General features: G+C 40.0%; 1 protein-coding gene and 1 non-coding gene across 17 annotated transcripts in view; one reads left to right on the top strand and one right to left on the bottom strand.

Annotated features, from left to right (window-relative positions):
- The window catches only part of OXR1 (oxidation resistance 1), a 258,863-nt gene that overhangs the window by 207,226 nt on the left and 32,857 nt on the right, over nt 1–18,780 (bottom strand). For all 16 annotated transcript variants that reach the window (XM_088178110.1, XM_088178148.1, XM_088178190.1 and 13 more), the window contains exon 2: nt 17,295–17,373. Coding sequence is in view for 6 of the 16 variants with exons in the window: in XM_088178098.1 (XP_088034224.1) it covers nt 17,295–17,373 (79 nt within the window). In the remaining 10 variants the exon portion in view is untranslated. The remainder of the gene's footprint in view (nt 1–17,294; nt 17,374–18,780) is intronic.
- TRNAL-CAG (transfer RNA leucine (anticodon CAG)) lies at nt 53–135 on the top strand. The gene has a single exon. It is a non-coding gene; the product is annotated as a tRNA-Leu (tRNA).

The following is an 18,780-nucleotide window of genomic DNA, read 5'->3' as shown; positions in this document are numbered from 1 at the left end:
AAAAATATCCACAAATAGACAGCAGCGGAGCCGCCACAGCACCCCCACGTGGGTCAGGATGGCCGAGCGGTCTAAGGCGCTGCGTTCAGGTCGCAGTCTCCCCTGGAGGCGTGGGTTCGAATCCCACTTCTGACAGCCCAGTTTTTGGGCCGCAGCTGAGGATTTTGTGTTTGTCTACTTCGGGAAAAAAAGAGGCTGAGGAAAGACTTGTGGCACTCCGCACCTTCCTGAGGAGGAAAAGGAAGAGATCCTGCTCTCATCATCCTGGTACCCACTGACAAGAAGGTGCAGGAATGGTTCAACGCTGCGTCAAGGGAGACTCAGACTGGATAGGAGGAAGCACTTCTTTACTGAGAAGGTGACAAAAAGCTGGAACCTCTCATTCCAAAGAGGTGGATGTTGCCCAAAGCCTGTCAGTGTTTTAGAGGGTTTTGGACAATCGACTTAAAAACTTGCTTTAACATTTGGTCAGACCCGAATTGGTCAGGCAGTTCATGATTACTGCAGGTCCCTGCCAACTGAACTTTCTATTCTATTCCGTTCTATTCTAAAATTTTAAAATGGTATCTTAAATTAAAATGGAAAATCTAATTGTTTCAACCTAAAGCAGGGAGCAGTTCATAGTGCAGCCCCCAAGATCTGGTGGGGTTTCGCTTGCTCTCCACCCCCCCCAGCAGCCACTGCACCAGCCCCCCACCCTCCCTGCACTAGCTCTGATGTTGGATGCCAGGCCAGCACCTCACCTGTGCACTGAGAAATGTTACTCATTTCTCAGATGGGCTTCTGTTGCTTTGGGGAGTGGCATCCACCTGCCAGGCAATCATCTGCAGGGTTCTGGCACTGGTTTAAGTGGCAGGAGAAGGGGAGTGAGCAAAAGAAAGCACAAAAAGGAGAAGGCAAAACCTCCCTCTCTCCCACTTTTGCCAGAGGTGAGCAGTTATTTTGACTCTAGAGGTTTTCTAAAACTGCAGCTTCCAATGCTAGATGCGTTTTTCTTACTTTTAACTTCCTCTCCAAAATATTCTGGATATTGCTTTGTGTTCTTGATTTTTTTTTTAATTAAAAAACCTCTCAAAAGCAGATATGAACCAGTAAACCAATTAAATTTTCATGTTATATATTTAGAGTTAAATAGACATTAAATGAAATCCTAGAATACAAAGTATTTCTGAGAAACAAGATCACAAACATTCTTCCCATGAATGAAGTGGAAGACTAGGATTTTTAGTTAATGTTAAATATCCAGCACTGCAAACACTCAGCAGACGTACAGTAATGATCTCTGAAAACATATAACACTAGATCATTATAAATGAGCAGCTAAAATAGGTGAATCAATGGATAACTATCCCAGCGGAAGAAACAAACTGAGGTAGTGTTTTAATTACATGATAATAACATAAACTCTGACAAAGGTAACTTATTCCTTCCATCTGCAGCTATTACTGAACAGTGCTTGAGCAGAGTGCTTACCTGCATGAAATACTTATCTACCACACCTTGTGTACAGAAGTTCTATATCTGTTTTTCTCCAGGACTTAAACTATGGGGTGGTGTTAATTCATCCATTCTTACTAGGCAAGCAGCACTACAGGCTGTCAACATACACAGGGATGCTTTCACCTCCTGAACTGTTAAAATGTTTAATTCCATTCCTGACAGCAATTCTACCAGTATAGGAATTATGAAAGCAGCACATTTGTCTGCTATGAACACACAGCAAGTTCAACATGTCTGGGTCTGCCAAACAGAATCAATAGGCAGCCACCTAAAGCAGTAACCCTGAACTCTGAAGCTGCAGGACACAGAGGTGGATGGTCTTCCTGTGGGATCCATTTTGGACAAAACCTGAAATCAACATCATCAAGTCCCACCAACACAATTTACAATAGTAGTATATTATCTATCTTACAAAGGAACCAAATCAATATTATTAGGAGTAATTTAATCTAAACTAAGAGTGTAGACTCTTCCTAAAGTTTGAAAAAAAAATACAACTGAATTAGATATATAGATATGCTCATAAGCCATTAAATAACTATATGTCAGAAGATAAACAGCAACATTGAGGTCTTGAACCTCCTCAGCTTCATTTCAATTATAATATGAATATTGAGATCATATAAATCAGAATAGGTGTATCTACAATATGAGATATTTTGAGCATCCTAGAAAACTGTGAATGAGAAGACCATTAAATAATTATGCATTTTTTCTACAATCCATTCCTGACCCTACTTTAATCCCCACTCAGAGGCTTGCATGTGGGGCAGAGAGAGACAGAACTACAAAGGGCTCCTGCCACCATTCAGGATAAGAAAAGCCCCAATTCCAGTGGCAGCTCACAAGTTACTTCAGTGGTCCTAGAATTCATCCCATGATGCAAATCTTCTGTGAAACAGCAGCAACATTACAGATGCACAGAGCCTCAGGATAAAAACTCTTCAGCCCAGAACTCTTCCTAGTTTGTAGTTAACAGCATTTCCCTTCTAGTAACACATTGTAATGGGTAAATTACACATGCAGATAAGATTTAATTTGGATTTTCAATATAATCACAAAAAACCTTCATAATATTCTTCCAAGGCAACCCTTCCATAATTACAGACTATAAGAATGAACAAAACTAAAAAGGGAGAGGGAGGGTTAAATCCTAGGCTATCATAAACAACAGAGACCATAGGACTTCATTAGGAAATCTCTGCATAAAATTCTATTACTTTTCTCAACCAGATAATTTTTCCTGAATTAAAGGCCTGAACAGAACAAAATAATCTGTCAAATCCTTAATTAATGTTATGTATATAACAGTCACTTTTACAAATATGCACCAATTTTGGCAAAACACATGAAAACTTACAGAACTGACAAAAACTAATTCTGTGGAGACAAGTCTCTTCCTATAAATTTGCTTTCAGAAACTTTCACAAGATGGAATAGACAGAATCTAGAGAGGTATTTGAGGGGAAGAAAACAATCACTTTTAAAAATATGATTATAAGCATGTATGCTTGGTATTTCATAATCACATGCCGATATCTGCATTCATTTATATACATGTTGTTTGTGACTCTAGGAAACTCTTCACATGAATATCAGCTCTGTAGTCAATTTAAAACTAAAATAATCATAGTAGACAAGATCTTCAGACTTAAACAACTTTCATTAGTAAAGGAAGCATATGATCAGCTTTTTCTGAGATAGAAACTGCATATATCTCAGCCATTGCTAGTCACAAGGATTGAGACCAAACTCTCAACATTTGCATGTGCTGCGAATATTTTCTGTGAGAAAATGTCGCAAGGTGAGAAGTACAGAAAAACAAAGGGTTCAGATTTTTTTTCTCTCTATGGTATGGTGTACGAGGCAGCACTTCTGTTAAATAAGAGACAGAGAATGGCAAATATTTTCTTTTTTCTTTCTCTCTCTTATTTCAGAAAGGGACTATACATGTTCTCAAACAAACACATTTCAGGGAGCCAATGCAAAAAGCCACAGAAAGCTCCTGTGCTTTACCAAAGGCCAGTTTGCTTTAAGGAAGTCTCTATTAAATACAATCTTTAAATTAATAAAGAATAAGGATTCCCTTGCAGCTCCAGCCCGGACTGTACATGTGAGCAGAGCCCTTATTGAACAGAAGGGGAAAGAACAGAGGCAGACCCCGCACTCTGTGTGAAATCCCCTTGAAGGGGTTTCAGGGAAATAGATAATTTTATGGGCAAGCTGGGACTCCACCACCACTGCACCATCCTACATCTGAGGATATTGCCACATAGAACTTATTCCTTCAGGTAATTTTTTTTCTCACAAATAAATGGTTATCAGCAAACTTCTCTCAACCTGGTTTTACGTATGTTGCCCATGGACTAGGGCAGAATGCAGCACAGCAGAGACCATCTCATCTGCTCATCACAAAGCATAACAGATACCAGATCTGATCTGATCTTGCCCCTCAGCATGAGACACTGAATGACCGAAATAGATGGGAACTACTTCCAGTGTTTCTCTCCTGACACCAAAGCCGCACGTCACTTTGAAAAGATTTAGATGAAGTTCAGACAAGGATATGCTAAGTATGTGGACACTGAAGGAGTTTTGAGATATCTCATTACTTCTACTGCTCATTAGTGGCTGGGACAGGATATTTCCAACATTTTCTGGTTTTCAAAGTTTTTTTTTAAAAAACAAAGTGAAAAGAATAATCAGGATACCACAGCTCACCAGCTCCCTTTGTCATTGAAGCAAGCCTACACTGACAGTTCAAAGTATGTCTGAATTTGCACTTATCTTACCGAGAAACAATACATTACCAGCCGCTAATGGCTTTTGGTTTTCTTTTTGCCCGAATGAATCTACCTTGAAAGGAATCTACCTGGGGTTCCATGCCGTTCACAGCTATTAAAACATGAAAATTGGACTAACTCTGTTAAGGACATTGATGGTTACCTCTGATGTTAATTAAACGTCAGCTTTATGAACTGGAACCCATTCAGACAATGCCAGTCAATCATCGTATTAAAGATGATGCATGCAGCAGCTCATCTCTCAGTACACGCATCCTGGATCTCTACTGGCATAACTAACCCTGCAGAGGGGCAGGCCCAAAGGGCAGTTTTGGCATGAGGAAATACAGGTGCCTGGAAAGTGAAAGTAACACAGAGCTGTTTCTGATAGCATAAAGATCCGTGTGACAGCAGAGGCAAAAAGCTACCTGCCACAAGTCATGCTTGCATCTGGATCTCCTGCAGAGACACATGGTCAGAATATGGGGCAGCTTGTTATTCTTTCTGCTGCTAGTGCTCTTCATAAAAATTATTGGATAAAACGGTATTTTTTGGGAGGCATGCCTATCCTTAAGCCAGTCTTGCTCCATTTGCAAAAGCCACATTCCCCTTTTAAAGGTAATGCTGTCTTTTTACTGTCAGCCAAACCACTAGTTGTTTGCTGCTAGAAATAGTAACCTTTATCTCAGAGTGGTAATGTCACACTCATGTTTAACTGGAATTAACTTCGGAAAGGAAGGAACTTATGTTCCTTCAGTGCTAGTGCCAGTGCTACTGCTATGCTCTGGCAGCTCCCACTCTCCCCAGCACAGCACAGCATTAGTTGGATGGTCAGACCAATGGTCAGCCCAGCTCAGCATTCTCTGGGATGGTGGCCAAGATCAGCCCTGAGACAGAAATCAATACAGACAGTGGTAATCAGCAGGACAAACAGTAGGACAAAGTTTCATTGCTTCCAGAAATTTGGGTTTCAAAGTTTCTTATTGTAGAGGTATTTCTTTGTTTCATACCCCACAAGAAAGTCACTGGGGCTGGTGGGGCCTCTTGGGGATCTTCCCCATCAGAGCCAGCTCAGCTGCAGCAGATTGCTCAGGGCCACAGCCAGTTTTGATTGTCTACCAGCACAGAGACCATACAATCTTGTGGCAAACTCTTTCAGTGTTTTACCACCTTTCCATTTAAAAAAGTGGGTTTTGGACATTTTCTGAAAGTTTTAGGATTCACATGCTGCTTCAAAACATTCCAGAGCGTGCCTGTGCACTGCCTGAGGAACTGTGTGCCAGCCAGTGTATGGGTGAGGGCAATGTTCCTCATGTCTTTCTACACTGGACAGGACCACTGCTCTACCTTAATGTGAAGCCATGATCTTATAAATCTTTTAAGACAATAGAAAAAGGTTTTAAGAGCACAGCATTCATTACTTTAATTGGAATACTCTGAGATACATAGTGTTTCTGGGTTTTCCCTATGTTGTTCATAAAGCTTTCTGTCTTTGTCACGAGCTGTGGAGGCATCTAGCATTGCTCTATAATACCCAGAGAAACAAGATCATTCTGTTTACAACAAGTTTATCATAACAAATGCCAAGATATTTCTCATCTCTCACAGTAATAAAAGTCAGGCAAAATGCAACGATTTGCCAAAAGGTAAATGACCTTTTAATACCATCTTTAATTCTTGGAACTAAACTACTCTCATAGCTTTTTTGCTCTTACTGTGCATCTGTTGCATTTATTTCTCCCCTTGCCAGGAGACTCCCCATCTACTATATACATTTGAAAGAAGTTCACAGGCTAAAGGAAGCTTCATATATTTCAGTCTTCAGACTCACATTTTCATAACATTAGCAGGAATAGAGAAATTATAGAGAGGTTTGGGTTGGAAGGGTCACCTAGTTCTAATCCCCCTGCCATGGAGGGATGTCCTTCCTGCTACACCAGGGTGCCTCAAAGTCCCATTGGCCTGGTCTTGAACACTTCCAAGCACCCAGAACTTCTCTGGACAACCTGGTCCATGGATTCAACATCTTCACAGTAAGGAATTTCTTCCTTATATCTAATCTAAACCTACTCCCTGTCAGTTTAAATACATTAGCCCTAGTTCTACCACTATAAGTCCTCGTAAAAAGTCTCTCTCCTGCTCTTCCATAGCCCCTCTTTGGGTGCTGAAAGGTGCTATGAAGTCTCCCTGGAGCTTTCCCTTTTCCAGGCTGAACAGTCCCCAGCTCTCTCAGCCTGACTTCCCAGGAGAGGTGTTCCAGCCTTCTGACCATCTTTGCTTCTCTTCTCTGGACTTGTTCCAGCAGGTTCATTTTCCTTCTTGTGTTGGGGACACCGGGGCTGGACACAACATTCCAGGTGGGATCTCACAAGAGCAGAGCCGAGGACCAGAATCTCCTCCACTGCCCTGCTGCCCACACTGCTTTTGATGCAGCCCAGGACACGTTTGGCTTTCTGGGCTTTGTCACATCCTAAGCTACTGGTCCACCAGCAACCCCAAGTCCTTTTCCTCAGGGCTTCTCTCAATCCATCCTCTGCCCAAGACGATGCCCCAACCATTGTGCAGGACCTTGTATTTGGTCTTGTTGAACTTCATGAGCTTTGAATGGGCCCACTTGTCAAGCCTGTCCATGTCCCTCTGGATGGCATCTCTTCCCTCCAGTATGTCAATCATACCACACAGCTTGTTGTCATTGCCAAACTTGCCAAGGGTTCCTGCCAGGTTCAATTCCCCTGCCCATGTCCTCAATGAAGCTGTTAAACAGCAGCAGTCAGCAATTCTGACCCCTGAAAAATGCCACTTTTCACAGCTCTGCACATGGATATCGAGCCCTTGACAGAAACTCTTTGATTTTGACCAACCAGCCAGTGCCTTGTCCACCAAGTTGTGCATCCATCAAATCCATATCCATGTTAGAGTCAAAGGATGTCATGTGGGACAGTGTCAAATGCTTTGTACAAGCCCCAGTAGATGACATCTGTTGCTCTTCCCTTATCTACCAATACTGTAACCCCATCATGGAAAGCCACCACATTTTTCAGGTATGATTTTCTCTTAGTGAAACTGTGTTTTCTGTCACCAATCACATCCTTATTTCGCATGTGTCTTAGCACAGTTGTTAGGAGAATCTGATCCGTGGTCTTGTCAGGCACAGAGGTGAGACCAACTGGCCTGTAGTTCCTCAGGTTTTTTTTTCCTTTTTAAAACTAGCTGTTATGTTTCTCCCTTTCCAGTGAGTGGGAACTTCACCAGACTGCTATGACTTCTCAAGTGTTATGGATAGTGGCTTAGAAACTCCTCTGAGAACTCCCTCAGGTCCCACAGATGCATCTCATCAGGTCCCATGGACTTGTGCATCTTCACGTTCCTTAGATGGTCTTGAACCTGATCTTCTCCAGTGTGTGGTTCTTCATTCTCCTGTTTCCTGCCTTTGCTTTCTGCCACTTGGGCAGTGTGGCTGGAGCACCTGTTGGTGAGGACTGAGGCAAAAGAGGCATTGGATGCCTCAACCTTCTCCATACCCGAGGTAACAAGGTCTCCCATTTCCTTCTGGAGAGGGTCTACAATTTCCCTAGTCTGTCTTTTATTACTGATGTTCCTATAGAAACTTTTCTTGTTGCCCTTGATGTTCCTGACTAGATTTGGTTCTATCAGGGTTTTAGTTTTCCACACTTGACCCTGATTGCCCAAACAATTTCTCTGTATTCCTCTGAAGCCACCTGTCCCAGCTTCCACTCTTTTCTGAGTTTGAGTTTACCCAGAAGCTTCTTGGTCATCCACACAGGCCTCCAAACATTTTGCCTGATTTTCTATTTGTTGGGATGCATCTCTACTGACTTTGAAGGTGATTGAATATCAACCAGTTTTCTTTATTTCCTCTTCCCTACGATTCTTTATGCCATGGTACTCTGCCAAGAGGAGTACTACAAAAGGGACAAGGTCTGCTTTCCTGAAGTCCAGGGTAGTGGGATTGCTGTGCACTCTCCCTGCTGCCCTAAAGGGTATTGAACTCCATCATTTCATGGTCACTGGAGACAAGGCTGTTCTTGAGCTCCACATTTCTCCCCAGCCTCTCTTGTGGGGTGAGAACAAGGTCCAGCATAGCACCTCTCCTTGCTGGTTCCTCTATCCCTTGGAGAAGGAAGTTACCATCAGTGCTTTCCAGGAACCTCCCAAATTGCTTATGCCCTGCTAAGTTGTCCTTCCAACAGATATCAGGGGGTTGAGGCCCTCCATGAGAGCCAGGGCTTATAAGAATATGAAGCAGCTCCTATCTATCCATAGAGGGCCTTGTCCACTCAGTTTTCCTGCTTGGGTGGCCTGTAGTAGATCCTATAATGTCCTAATTGCCCTCCCTTTGGTCCTGACCCATAAGCCATTGGTCAGCTCTTCATCCATCCCAGAGCTCCATGTACAGCTGGTCATTGACACAAAAGGTGATGCCTCTCATCATCTTCCCTTCCTGCCCTTCCTACAAAACATGTATCCTTCCATTCCAACGCTCCAGTCACAGGAGTCATCCCAGCACATCTCTTTGATATTGGGAAATCAGATATGGAATTCTGCATTCAGAAAATAACCTTGTTCATGTTAAAAAAACAACCAAAAAAAAAAAAAAAAGAAAATGAGGCCTTGGGAATGGGGGAAGCTTTCACAGAAGAATAGGCATTTAAACTAAGATGTCATACAGAGGAACTAAAGAGTCCACCATGACAGGGCTTGAGTGTTGTTCTTTCACTGTGGTTATCTAATGCAAAGAATAACTCATAATTACACTACAGATGGAAAATCAAACAGGGACAAAAGTTAAGACCGTGTGATCATCTCTAGCTCCTCATGGAGTTTGTTGCAGAGTTTTGGATTGGGTGTTGAGGAAACTCTAGTTCTTCTGGAAAAACATTTAGTGAATAATAAAGCATGGTTGAAAGGTGGATAAAAGGATGGAAAGCACTCTGTATTAAGGCCCTAAAAAGATTATAGGGATTAAGTCAAATCCAATATGACATAACGAGCCCTGTACCAAAAAAAAAAAAAAAAAGGTTGCCCCCTTTGAGCTTTGCTGTAATACAGACAGAACAATAAATTATACACCAAACATTATCCAAAATAAACCATGGACCATATCTAGTGGTAAATTAATTATCACTGCTCCTCAGAAGTTCTCTTTTTCATACAGAGCAATCTCTCTAGACAGTCTGAAAAGAACTGAGTGCATTTTTTTTTCCTGTAAGGGTGAGAAACAAGGAAATAGGGCTAAAATTCCCACGTGATAAGTTCCATTTCAACAGCTAAATTTTAATATGTCTACCTAGTTATAAAATATTTGCTACCAAAATTTTACCTTTATTAATGTATTTTTGGATGCTTACAAGCTTAGAAACTGCTACAGAAAGGACAAATCAAAAATATTTGCTGTAGGCAAGCCGGTTTCCAGTGTTCTAATAATTACAGTTAGGGAGCTTAATGAAATCCAGCGTATCAGATTAGTTTTACAACCTCTACTCCTCTAACTTGTACTACCATGACATGTATCTAAACTATTTCCTCCATTCAACAAGTATGAGGCAAATGGGTTAGATCTACAGAATAATGTTATATAGTCTTCTCTTCAGACTCTCTTCAGATTTTTTTTCTTTTCTGATAATATTTAAGAAAATATTTTCCAATTAATTGAGAGCCTTTTAGTACTCCCACCAAATTACTCCTCAATGACTCCTCAAACACCTTTGATTTCTTCTCTGCACACACAGACATGCACTTAATTAAAACTTTCCATTGAAGTGGCATTAGTTAGACACATAAGGCATACCAAGTTGCTCTTAGGCTTCCTGCCAGAAAGCCAGCAGTGCTGATGCTTTCCTTCATTTACTTTAAAGTGTCAGCAAAACAGGCAATTTATGGCCACATAAATATGGAGCCAACAGCCCGTGACCACTATCTGCAGCAACACAGCACAGACAGACGGTGAGCTGGTCCTGCTCCCTGGGCCTGATTCATGTTAATGAATACAGAATCAGAACACACTTCACCAAAGTGTCTTCTGTAACACCATAACAAAATACATCACCACTATGAGTGTTTAAAAAGGTATCAGGGAGCAGCATAAACAAATCTCATTTACAAAGCATGGAACTTGTGCAGGTATATATTATTCACCACGCTGAAAATTTAACCAGGGGATTTTTTACACATACAAGCAGGATGCAGACATATCACATTGTGAAATTAAGTTTGGTTTTTATCAGGATATTGGGATTTTTGTTAAGAAATAAAGAACAGGGAGAAAAGCCTTTTGGTCTGATACAGTGTTGCCTTTTGGGCAGGGATTTAAAAAAGCATCCAAAAAAAGGGAGACATCTGAGAATTCATGTAATTGCCAGAAGCATCTGAAAAAGTCTGTAAGACACAGCAACTGCTTTCATTATATGATACCAGTTCTGCTTCAGAAGGCTTCAGAGATGTATCTGGCAAACTAACCTTGAGAGAAAATATATTTCTGACCACCAGTGTATTTATTCCTCCACATGAAAACGCAGCACAAGTTGGATGATGCCACTTAGCTCTGTTAAGTGCTTATTGCCACATGTGAGCTTTTCACATTGAAGTTGGAATTAAACAAGAGTAGTTTCAAATTGAGAGTAAGTTTCACATGTAGCAGCAATAATAATTCTCTAATCTACAGACCTCATTTCCTAAAAAATCAGAAAAATGTTACTAAGCTATTTTTGCAGCCAGAATCTAGCAGGAGCAGCTCTGTTAAGATTAGATATATACCACAGGAGATATCTGCAGGGCACTGAGGCCCCAGATCAGCATGAAACCAAAGCATGAGGAAAAGTTCATCCTTGTCTGGGAAATTTCTTCATGCTTTCTATGCCTAAAGAAATGACTGAACTGGGGCATGAGTACCTTCAACTGACTCCATCATTCAGCAAGACTGACCTTCAGTTTATACCTTGGCATATTTTTCTTCCAAATGCACTTTTAAAAAAGAAAAACAAAACATTTTCCTCATCCTGCATACTCTTGCTAAAGAGCATTATTAGGAAATTCATGTGAAATACTGACTTCTAGAATAGAAGTAAAAGAATTCCACTGATAATGGAAATGCAGCAGTTTTCCCTTCAGCAGGAACCTGAACAGGGTGTAACAGCAAACACATCCTTGTGTAGTAAAAAGCCAAGCCACACACACAGTATATCTGAAGGTCTTGCTCAGAAGTTCTGCACCTCCTGAATCTTCTAAAGCATAAAGGATCTGGAACCACAACAAGAAAGGTATCTGCAGTTTTACTCACACATTTATTGTTTGAGATCAACTGAGAAACAAGCACTTTTCATTCCACTGCAAAGAAAACAAACAAACAAAAAAAAAACCCCATCACTCATATATTAGGTCTTCTTTGTATTTTCAAGTGCCAGCCTTTGAAAGCTTCTTCCTTTTGAAGAAGGAACTTGTGGTATTAAAGGTTATAGCTGAAGTGCAAGTGTAATCCTATAATTAAATAATCCACAGGCAATAATCAGACATTTCTACAGAAACTCCAAGATAAAGCAAATAAACACATGAGGATAATTAAATACTTCTGAGTACTAGACCTACAGCATGAAGTTGGTGTAGAAATAGATATTACTTTCTCTAACAAAATACAATATGCCAAGTTAGCTGGTTAGCTTATGTAAATGCCTTTTAAAGGCTCTACATGAGGCAGAGTAGAGCCTTATTGTGAAATAAAATTCTGTAAAAACAAAATTGAGAACATATTAACAGTCTAGAAAAATTTAAAAACACTTAGATTTCTTTTATATTTTCATTTCTTAAAACATACAATATATTCAAATATTTATTCACATTTTCTAATTAGGGATGCAGTTTCTTACAGCAAATTTTTAAAAGCTGTTTACCATTGTGTAAAAATTTTGTGAGTTTATTTGTAAATACAGGAAGTCAAATTTTTATTGGATGGATTGTTAAACTAAAAAAAATTATTTTCAATCTTTTGTTATATATACAATCATTCTATTGGAGCTTAAGCTTCAGCATATGAACACTGATTGGGCTTTTGACATCAAACTGGTTTGGACTGGAATGCAGTTTATTTTCTTCACAGCAGACCATATGGTGGTGTGTTTTGAATTTGTGATTTAAAAACTGTTGATAACACATCAGTGTTTTGGCTACTGCTTACACAGTGTCAAGTCCTTCTCTGCCCCCCACTCTGTACCCCTGTGTGTGTCTGTTACAAACTGTGTTGCCCATGTGCATCTGTATTCTAGACTGGGTCTGTTCTGGTTGAATAAAATCCAAGACTCACAGCTGCCTTATCATTTTACATTAATCAGCCTCCAGATCCCTAAGCAATGAAACAGTGCAAGAAATTAAAAGTTCACATTTTGTAGTTGGTTGTAAACTTAAAAAGAGTCCATGTCAATAGATTTTTTTTTTTTTTTGCAGTTCACCACCATAACAAAGTTCAGCAATAAAAAAGTTAATTCTGTAACAGAGAAAATGACACAAAGTATGTTATTGTTTCATTTAAGGAGTGTCACTTCCAATTAAAAAGCAATTGAAAGGGGATGATGAGCACCATGTGAATTTACGTCAAACCAGATAATTATTTTTGTACACTTAGAAATCCCAAAGAAAAAACTCTGGCATGTGCTCCTAGTGCTCAGTAATGGACAGAGCTTTGTGGGCATCCACTGGCCATGCTTTAGAACCTGGCAGGGGTATCAGAACAAGCACAGCAATAGTCCAGGACTAATGCAATTAAAACCATGAAATTTAGAAATCCTGTGTAAACACAGTTTCCATACAACAATAATAAAAGAAGAAAGTAGGTTTATATTATCTTCAAAATAATCTTGGAAACACTACAGTCTGTTCATATCAGGAGTTCATAAATAAACTTTATTTCCTTAACTTTCTGATCAAAACCAGATATGAGGAAGTCAGTAATTGTCAGTAACTAAAAAGCTGGCATGTCTTTCCAAATCTCATCATCCTCCTATACTAATCATAATATTTGTCCAGCTTAACTATTATATAAGTTTATAAATATAGAAATATGATTAGACACTGGAAGAAAGGTTTGTTTTCTATTTATCACAGGATTCAAATTGCTTCTGACAGACCTGGCCTAAGAAAATTGACTACAGATTTCCAGGATGGCTGATTGGAGTATGATTTGGAAAGAAAACTATTTGCCTCCAGAAACAACTGCTGTGTTACGAAACTCTTGGGCCACTGGCCAAGACTGACCTGGCCAACCATCACAAAGCACCAAAGCAGCCATCAGCACCTAGCATAAGCTACCAGCTGCATTGGCCACAGTGCCTCAGGCTGGAATCACACCCTATAAATAAAATGCTCTCCATAAAGAAGAGTGCAGTAAAATAAAGGCTGAGTTCATATCAGGGCAATCAGGGTCCCTAGAAATAAGACTCCTTTCTTAATTTTTTTTTCTTTGCTTTTTCTTTCCTTCTCCAAAATAGTTTGAGTTAAATTGGGTAAAACCCCTCAATAGCCTAACAGCTGACAGCAGATCACAAAAGAGCCACACTCTTAGCTCCATGGACCTTTCTGAGGTTCAAACCAAAGGAGAAGGAGGCACCATACTTATTGCAGGAAACAGAGTTGGATGTGGCAGCTAATTTCTAATTACCCAGAGGTACTAGAGGACCCTCAGTGGACTTCACAGGACCAATGTGGTATTGTCTGTAAGACCAACTCAAACATGTACCAGTGCAAGGCTCTTCAACAAAGGGACAAATGGATGCAGCTCCAGGAATGGAGCAATATCTCACACACACTTAAGAAAATGTCCTTGTGCTCTTCACATCCTGCTTCTCACAACTGCTTCCTTCAGTCTGATAAATTCATTTAGGGACCAACTGGCTTGGCTCTGAGGGCTGGATTTGTCACTCAGGCTATCTTTTGAAGCACTCCAATCTAGGCTAGAGAAAGAAAAGAAAACTGAGCATGCCGCACGGAAGAAATACTCTCCAGTTACATGGACACAGTTTAAATGAGCTACATAACACGAGGTTTCCAAAGTGCAGAACATAAATAACTGCAGCTAAGAATACTCCTGAACATCACAGCAGTGGTAGGTAGACAGTCAGACCGACCTTGCACATCCTGAGGATGCACTGATTTGGGCCTATCTTTGCAGAGCATCATCCATATATAAAGTTGGTTCCCATAAAATAAAAATCCCTTCCCTAAAGTTATTTAAATAGTTTTGCCTTCCACATGAGGAGAATGGTATCAGCAATTGCTCTTGAAAGATGGAAATATGTACACAACATGAATAATACAACACACAGGAACTCATTGGTATATGTATACTGACCACTGCTATTTCAATGCTGGTGTTTATTGCAGATTTAAATTAATTGGGGAAAAATTAGCATGATAGAGAAACAGATGAGGGCAGAAAACAAGACCAGCACAGAGAAACAACAACAGTTCAGTATTTAAAATCATGGGATCAGCTCTCAAATTAAACTGAAATTAAGAGGAATTCACCTCTTCATTAGCTATGTCAGTTCACATTAACAACACAGTCTCTTATAAAGCAGGTGAGAAATATTTGCCTCACATACAAAGTTTGTCAAAGCTGTTGTGCTTGGAGAGTCACTTCCACCAGCTCATCCAACTACGATTACCCACTAAAAATTAACTTTATATGCAAAATTAAGAGACAATTATCAACGAAAAAGGAGTTGAGATATTATATACATCTGATAACTTCCAACGACATCTGGTGACAGGAGATAACTCCATTTTTTAGTCATGCAGTTTCATGAAAAGTTCAATGGAGATCATAATTAGTAATGTATTATTAGAACTAATTAAAACCAATTTTTTCAAGAAAATAAACCTTAAGTCATCCTTTCCTCCAAAAAAACACATTTGGTCTTCATTATATTTCCAAATTAATACAGTATTTACTTTTAGGAAAAGAACTAAGCCAAGATTTCAAAAACTCTGAACAGAGGCAGTTTATATATAGAAGTTTATAACCTTTAAAAATTATCAATAGAACCTGAAAATTGTCTTGCTTACAATATATAGTTCTCTATGAAAATTAAATTCAAAATGCACTGAAATAATTAGAACAAAATAACTGACAAGTACTCAATCACTGCCTAACTATAACATGGTACCAATCTCAAGAATACATGATGGAATGTCCCAGTATACACATGGAAGGCTGCTATTATGGAGGTCTCCTATGACTCTTTCCCTCCAGAAAGTAAAACATCCTTTATTTATTGCAAGTGGTTCAGAACAGTCTGCATAAAATGAGATATGGCAGAACAAAGTACAGTGGAGAAACAAAGAGCTTCTCTTCCCCAAATGCACCTTTTTTTCCAAAAACCTTGTTTACAGATAAGGAAGAAAATTTCACATTGTCTATAATATTCTTTACGGGGAATTTTCATTTGCACAGTAATCAAGATTAAATTTGAGAGGAAAAAGATAAAAAATTACATTTCAAGCCTACCAATCAAACACAATTCTTAATTTTGCCATTGTTTTATAACACTAAGAAAAGATAGAGGTGATCCTAGGAGGGAAAAATTGTTCAGGCCAGGCCAGAGTGTTCATATAGGGTTAAGCTACACATTGGCAAAAATAACTAGCCCACCTAAATATAATGCAATGTAATAAATTATTTCACTTAGTAGAACGTCTTTATTTACTTGAGTGTTAATATTCTGCAGAGACAACTAATTGACAGCAGAAATCCTCAAATGAGAAGTTTGTAATCGTTACTGTACCCTCTTCAGCAGTCATCTCAAACTCATCATGCTGACAAAACAACACGTTCTGTCCTTAGCTAAAAATTAGCTAAAGTTTCCTTTTATTGGAAAGATACTCTAAAATTACATTGCATATGCATCTGGTGTACAAGGTAACAGTCTGGAGTGGGCTGCCAATCCCACTTCAGCCAGACACAGAACACCCTGCAGAATTCTTGGCTGTGTGAGCACAGGGGAGTCCCTGGTAGCATCCTGACCCTGACAAGGCTGCAGCTCACACTGCAGCCCTGTGCAACTCAAGCAGGAGCTTCAGAAAACCAAGCTGATTTTCCTTATCATTTGTCACCTCTGACTCCTGCAGGCATGCAAGATCCTGCTTCATACGTGTCTCCTATGGGCAAGGCAGCCTCCCCTCTTCTCAGCAGTTCAGAAGGGTGATGCATTTCCCCAGGTACAGATTAAAGGTGCTCTGCTGCTGCACAGGGCAGGCATTTCACTAGACTGCCATGCAACTGGGGCACAAATTCTAAAGTCTTTGACTAGCTTTTACTAAAAACCAAAGAGCCTGCCAACAAGCACAAAAATCAGGGAGTTCACAATGAGGGGAATGGTCTATAGTATCTCTGTTATGCAGGGAAATCACACTCCCCTGCAGAAAACCCACAGGTGCAGTAGCTGAAAACCTGACAGGATCCCTCCAGGTGCCGTGGGGGCTCCTGTGGCTGCAGGAACTGTGGGGGAAGCAGGGGCTGATGACAGATACAGATTACCTGATGCTTATCAAAGATGCAGGAAGTAGATACCATGGACTCAAAACCATTGATTTTTTTGGAGACATTTGGGGTACGACATTTAATCACAGAGAGTAAGAGATGGATGTTACCTTATACCAGTACAGACTCCCTAAAATGACAGAGAAGAACTTACACTTGTGCTTTGGTGTTATTTTCCATACTAGAAAGCAGGAGAGATGCACTAGCACAGTATATTATTTGGGATTCTTGCCTTGGGGATGCTATTTGCCATTTAGGCTACCTGGCCTGCATGCCACTTACCTGACAAAGTAGGCCAGAGCTTTACAGCAAGAAAACCTAGTCATTATAACAGAAAAAGTGACATATCTAGCTGATGAGTTTTGTATAAAAATACTTTTAGAAAATGCAAGAATTTCAGATTAGTCACAACAGCCATATTATTTTGGTTTTTTGAGATGAAAAGCTTAATAAACATAGAAACTGACCTCTTAGTGCCAAACATGATGGTGCGGGCTTGTTTCACATTTATGAAGGCAGTGTTCTGCACAGGCTGCTTATATTGACCTGGATGAGAAGAAAAAGATATTTTTAAATTAAGAAACTCAGGACCTTGATTTTAACATCCTGAACAATAAGTACATTAGTAAATATCTTCCAGTGAAACTTCAGAGAATACCTGGCAATTTCACAGAAATAAAAAGGTTACCAAAAGTACAAAGGCTAACAAACACAAGATAAAAGTTTAAAATACCTAAGACCAAATCCTACTACTAGAGCTTAAACCTGACATTATTAGAGCCATTACTCAAAAAGAGTTAGGCATAAAACTATATGATAGTGCAACATCTTAAAGTCTTTGCCTCTTACAGTGAAATTCATATGCTCAAGTAAAATGCATGTACTTTAAAGCAGCTAAACAGGTCTTCCTATATTTTCAGTCTGAACAAAGCTATATAAATTTAAATACTAGCTGTGTTTTGGTGCTCAATTTGTTGCATGACTATCTCAGTAACTAGTAATTTTTCCAGAAAGAAAACATTATTATAAATAAGAAATTTCTGGTCTGTGTCTATTTAATACCGACCTTGGGAATTAGTATTAGCATTACTACAAATAAATTCCAACTTTTACATAAAAATATGAGATTACAGAATATTAGAATAATTAGGTCAGGAGAAACTGCTAGTCCAGCCTTCAGCTCAAAGCAGGTACAAGTAGATCAGGCAGCTCAGGGGTGTGTCCACTTGGGTCTTGAACATGTCCACAACCTCTTTTGGAAACCAGTTCCTGTACCTCATCACCAACATGGTAAAAATATTTTTCCTAACATCTAATGAGACTTTTCCATATTACACCCTGTGTGCACTGCTGCTTATCATATCTGCACACCTCCAAGAAAAATCTAGCTCTGTCTCCTCTATACCCTTCACTCAGGTATCTCTTCTGACCCTGAGTTGAGTCAGTTCTCTCAGCCTTCTGTTGAATGCCATTTATTACAGTCCCTTGGCCACCTCATTTGGTCTCCATAAATTGACATCCTTCTTGTGGGGAGCCCAAAACTGGACACAGTGCTCCACAGTCAACTCACAAATATCAAGTAGAAGGCAAGGATCTCCTCTAAGCTTTTGCCCATGCAGTCCAGGCAAACAGGTGACTTTTTTGCTGTAAGGGCACCCTGGTTCTTGTGCAAATTGCTGCTCACTAGGCCCCTCAGATTTCTGTACCACTGCCTCCCAGGCATTCTGTCCCCAGCCCATCATTTCACATAAGGTTATTCCACCCCATTGGCAAGACCTTGCACGTGCTTTTGCTGAACTTCATAAGATTCCTGTCAGCTCATTCCTTCAGCATGCCCAGGTGTCCCTCAATGGCAGCATTGTCCTCCAGCAGCTCCTTCCCCAGGCAAGTCAGTGCCTCACTCAGTGTGTGGGTCCCCAGGAGAGGCTCTGCAGCCCCACACAGGCAAGCAGT

The sequence above is a fragment of the Sturnus vulgaris genome, chromosome 1 (assembly GCF_052056855.1).
Source record: "Sturnus vulgaris isolate bStuVul1 chromosome 1, bStuVul1.hap1, whole genome shotgun sequence".
NCBI lineage: Eukaryota > Metazoa > Chordata > Aves > Passeriformes > Sturnidae > Sturnus > Sturnus vulgaris.
The sequence above is the reverse complement of the archived record's forward strand: the minus strand, read 5'-3'. Positions and strand labels throughout refer to the sequence as shown.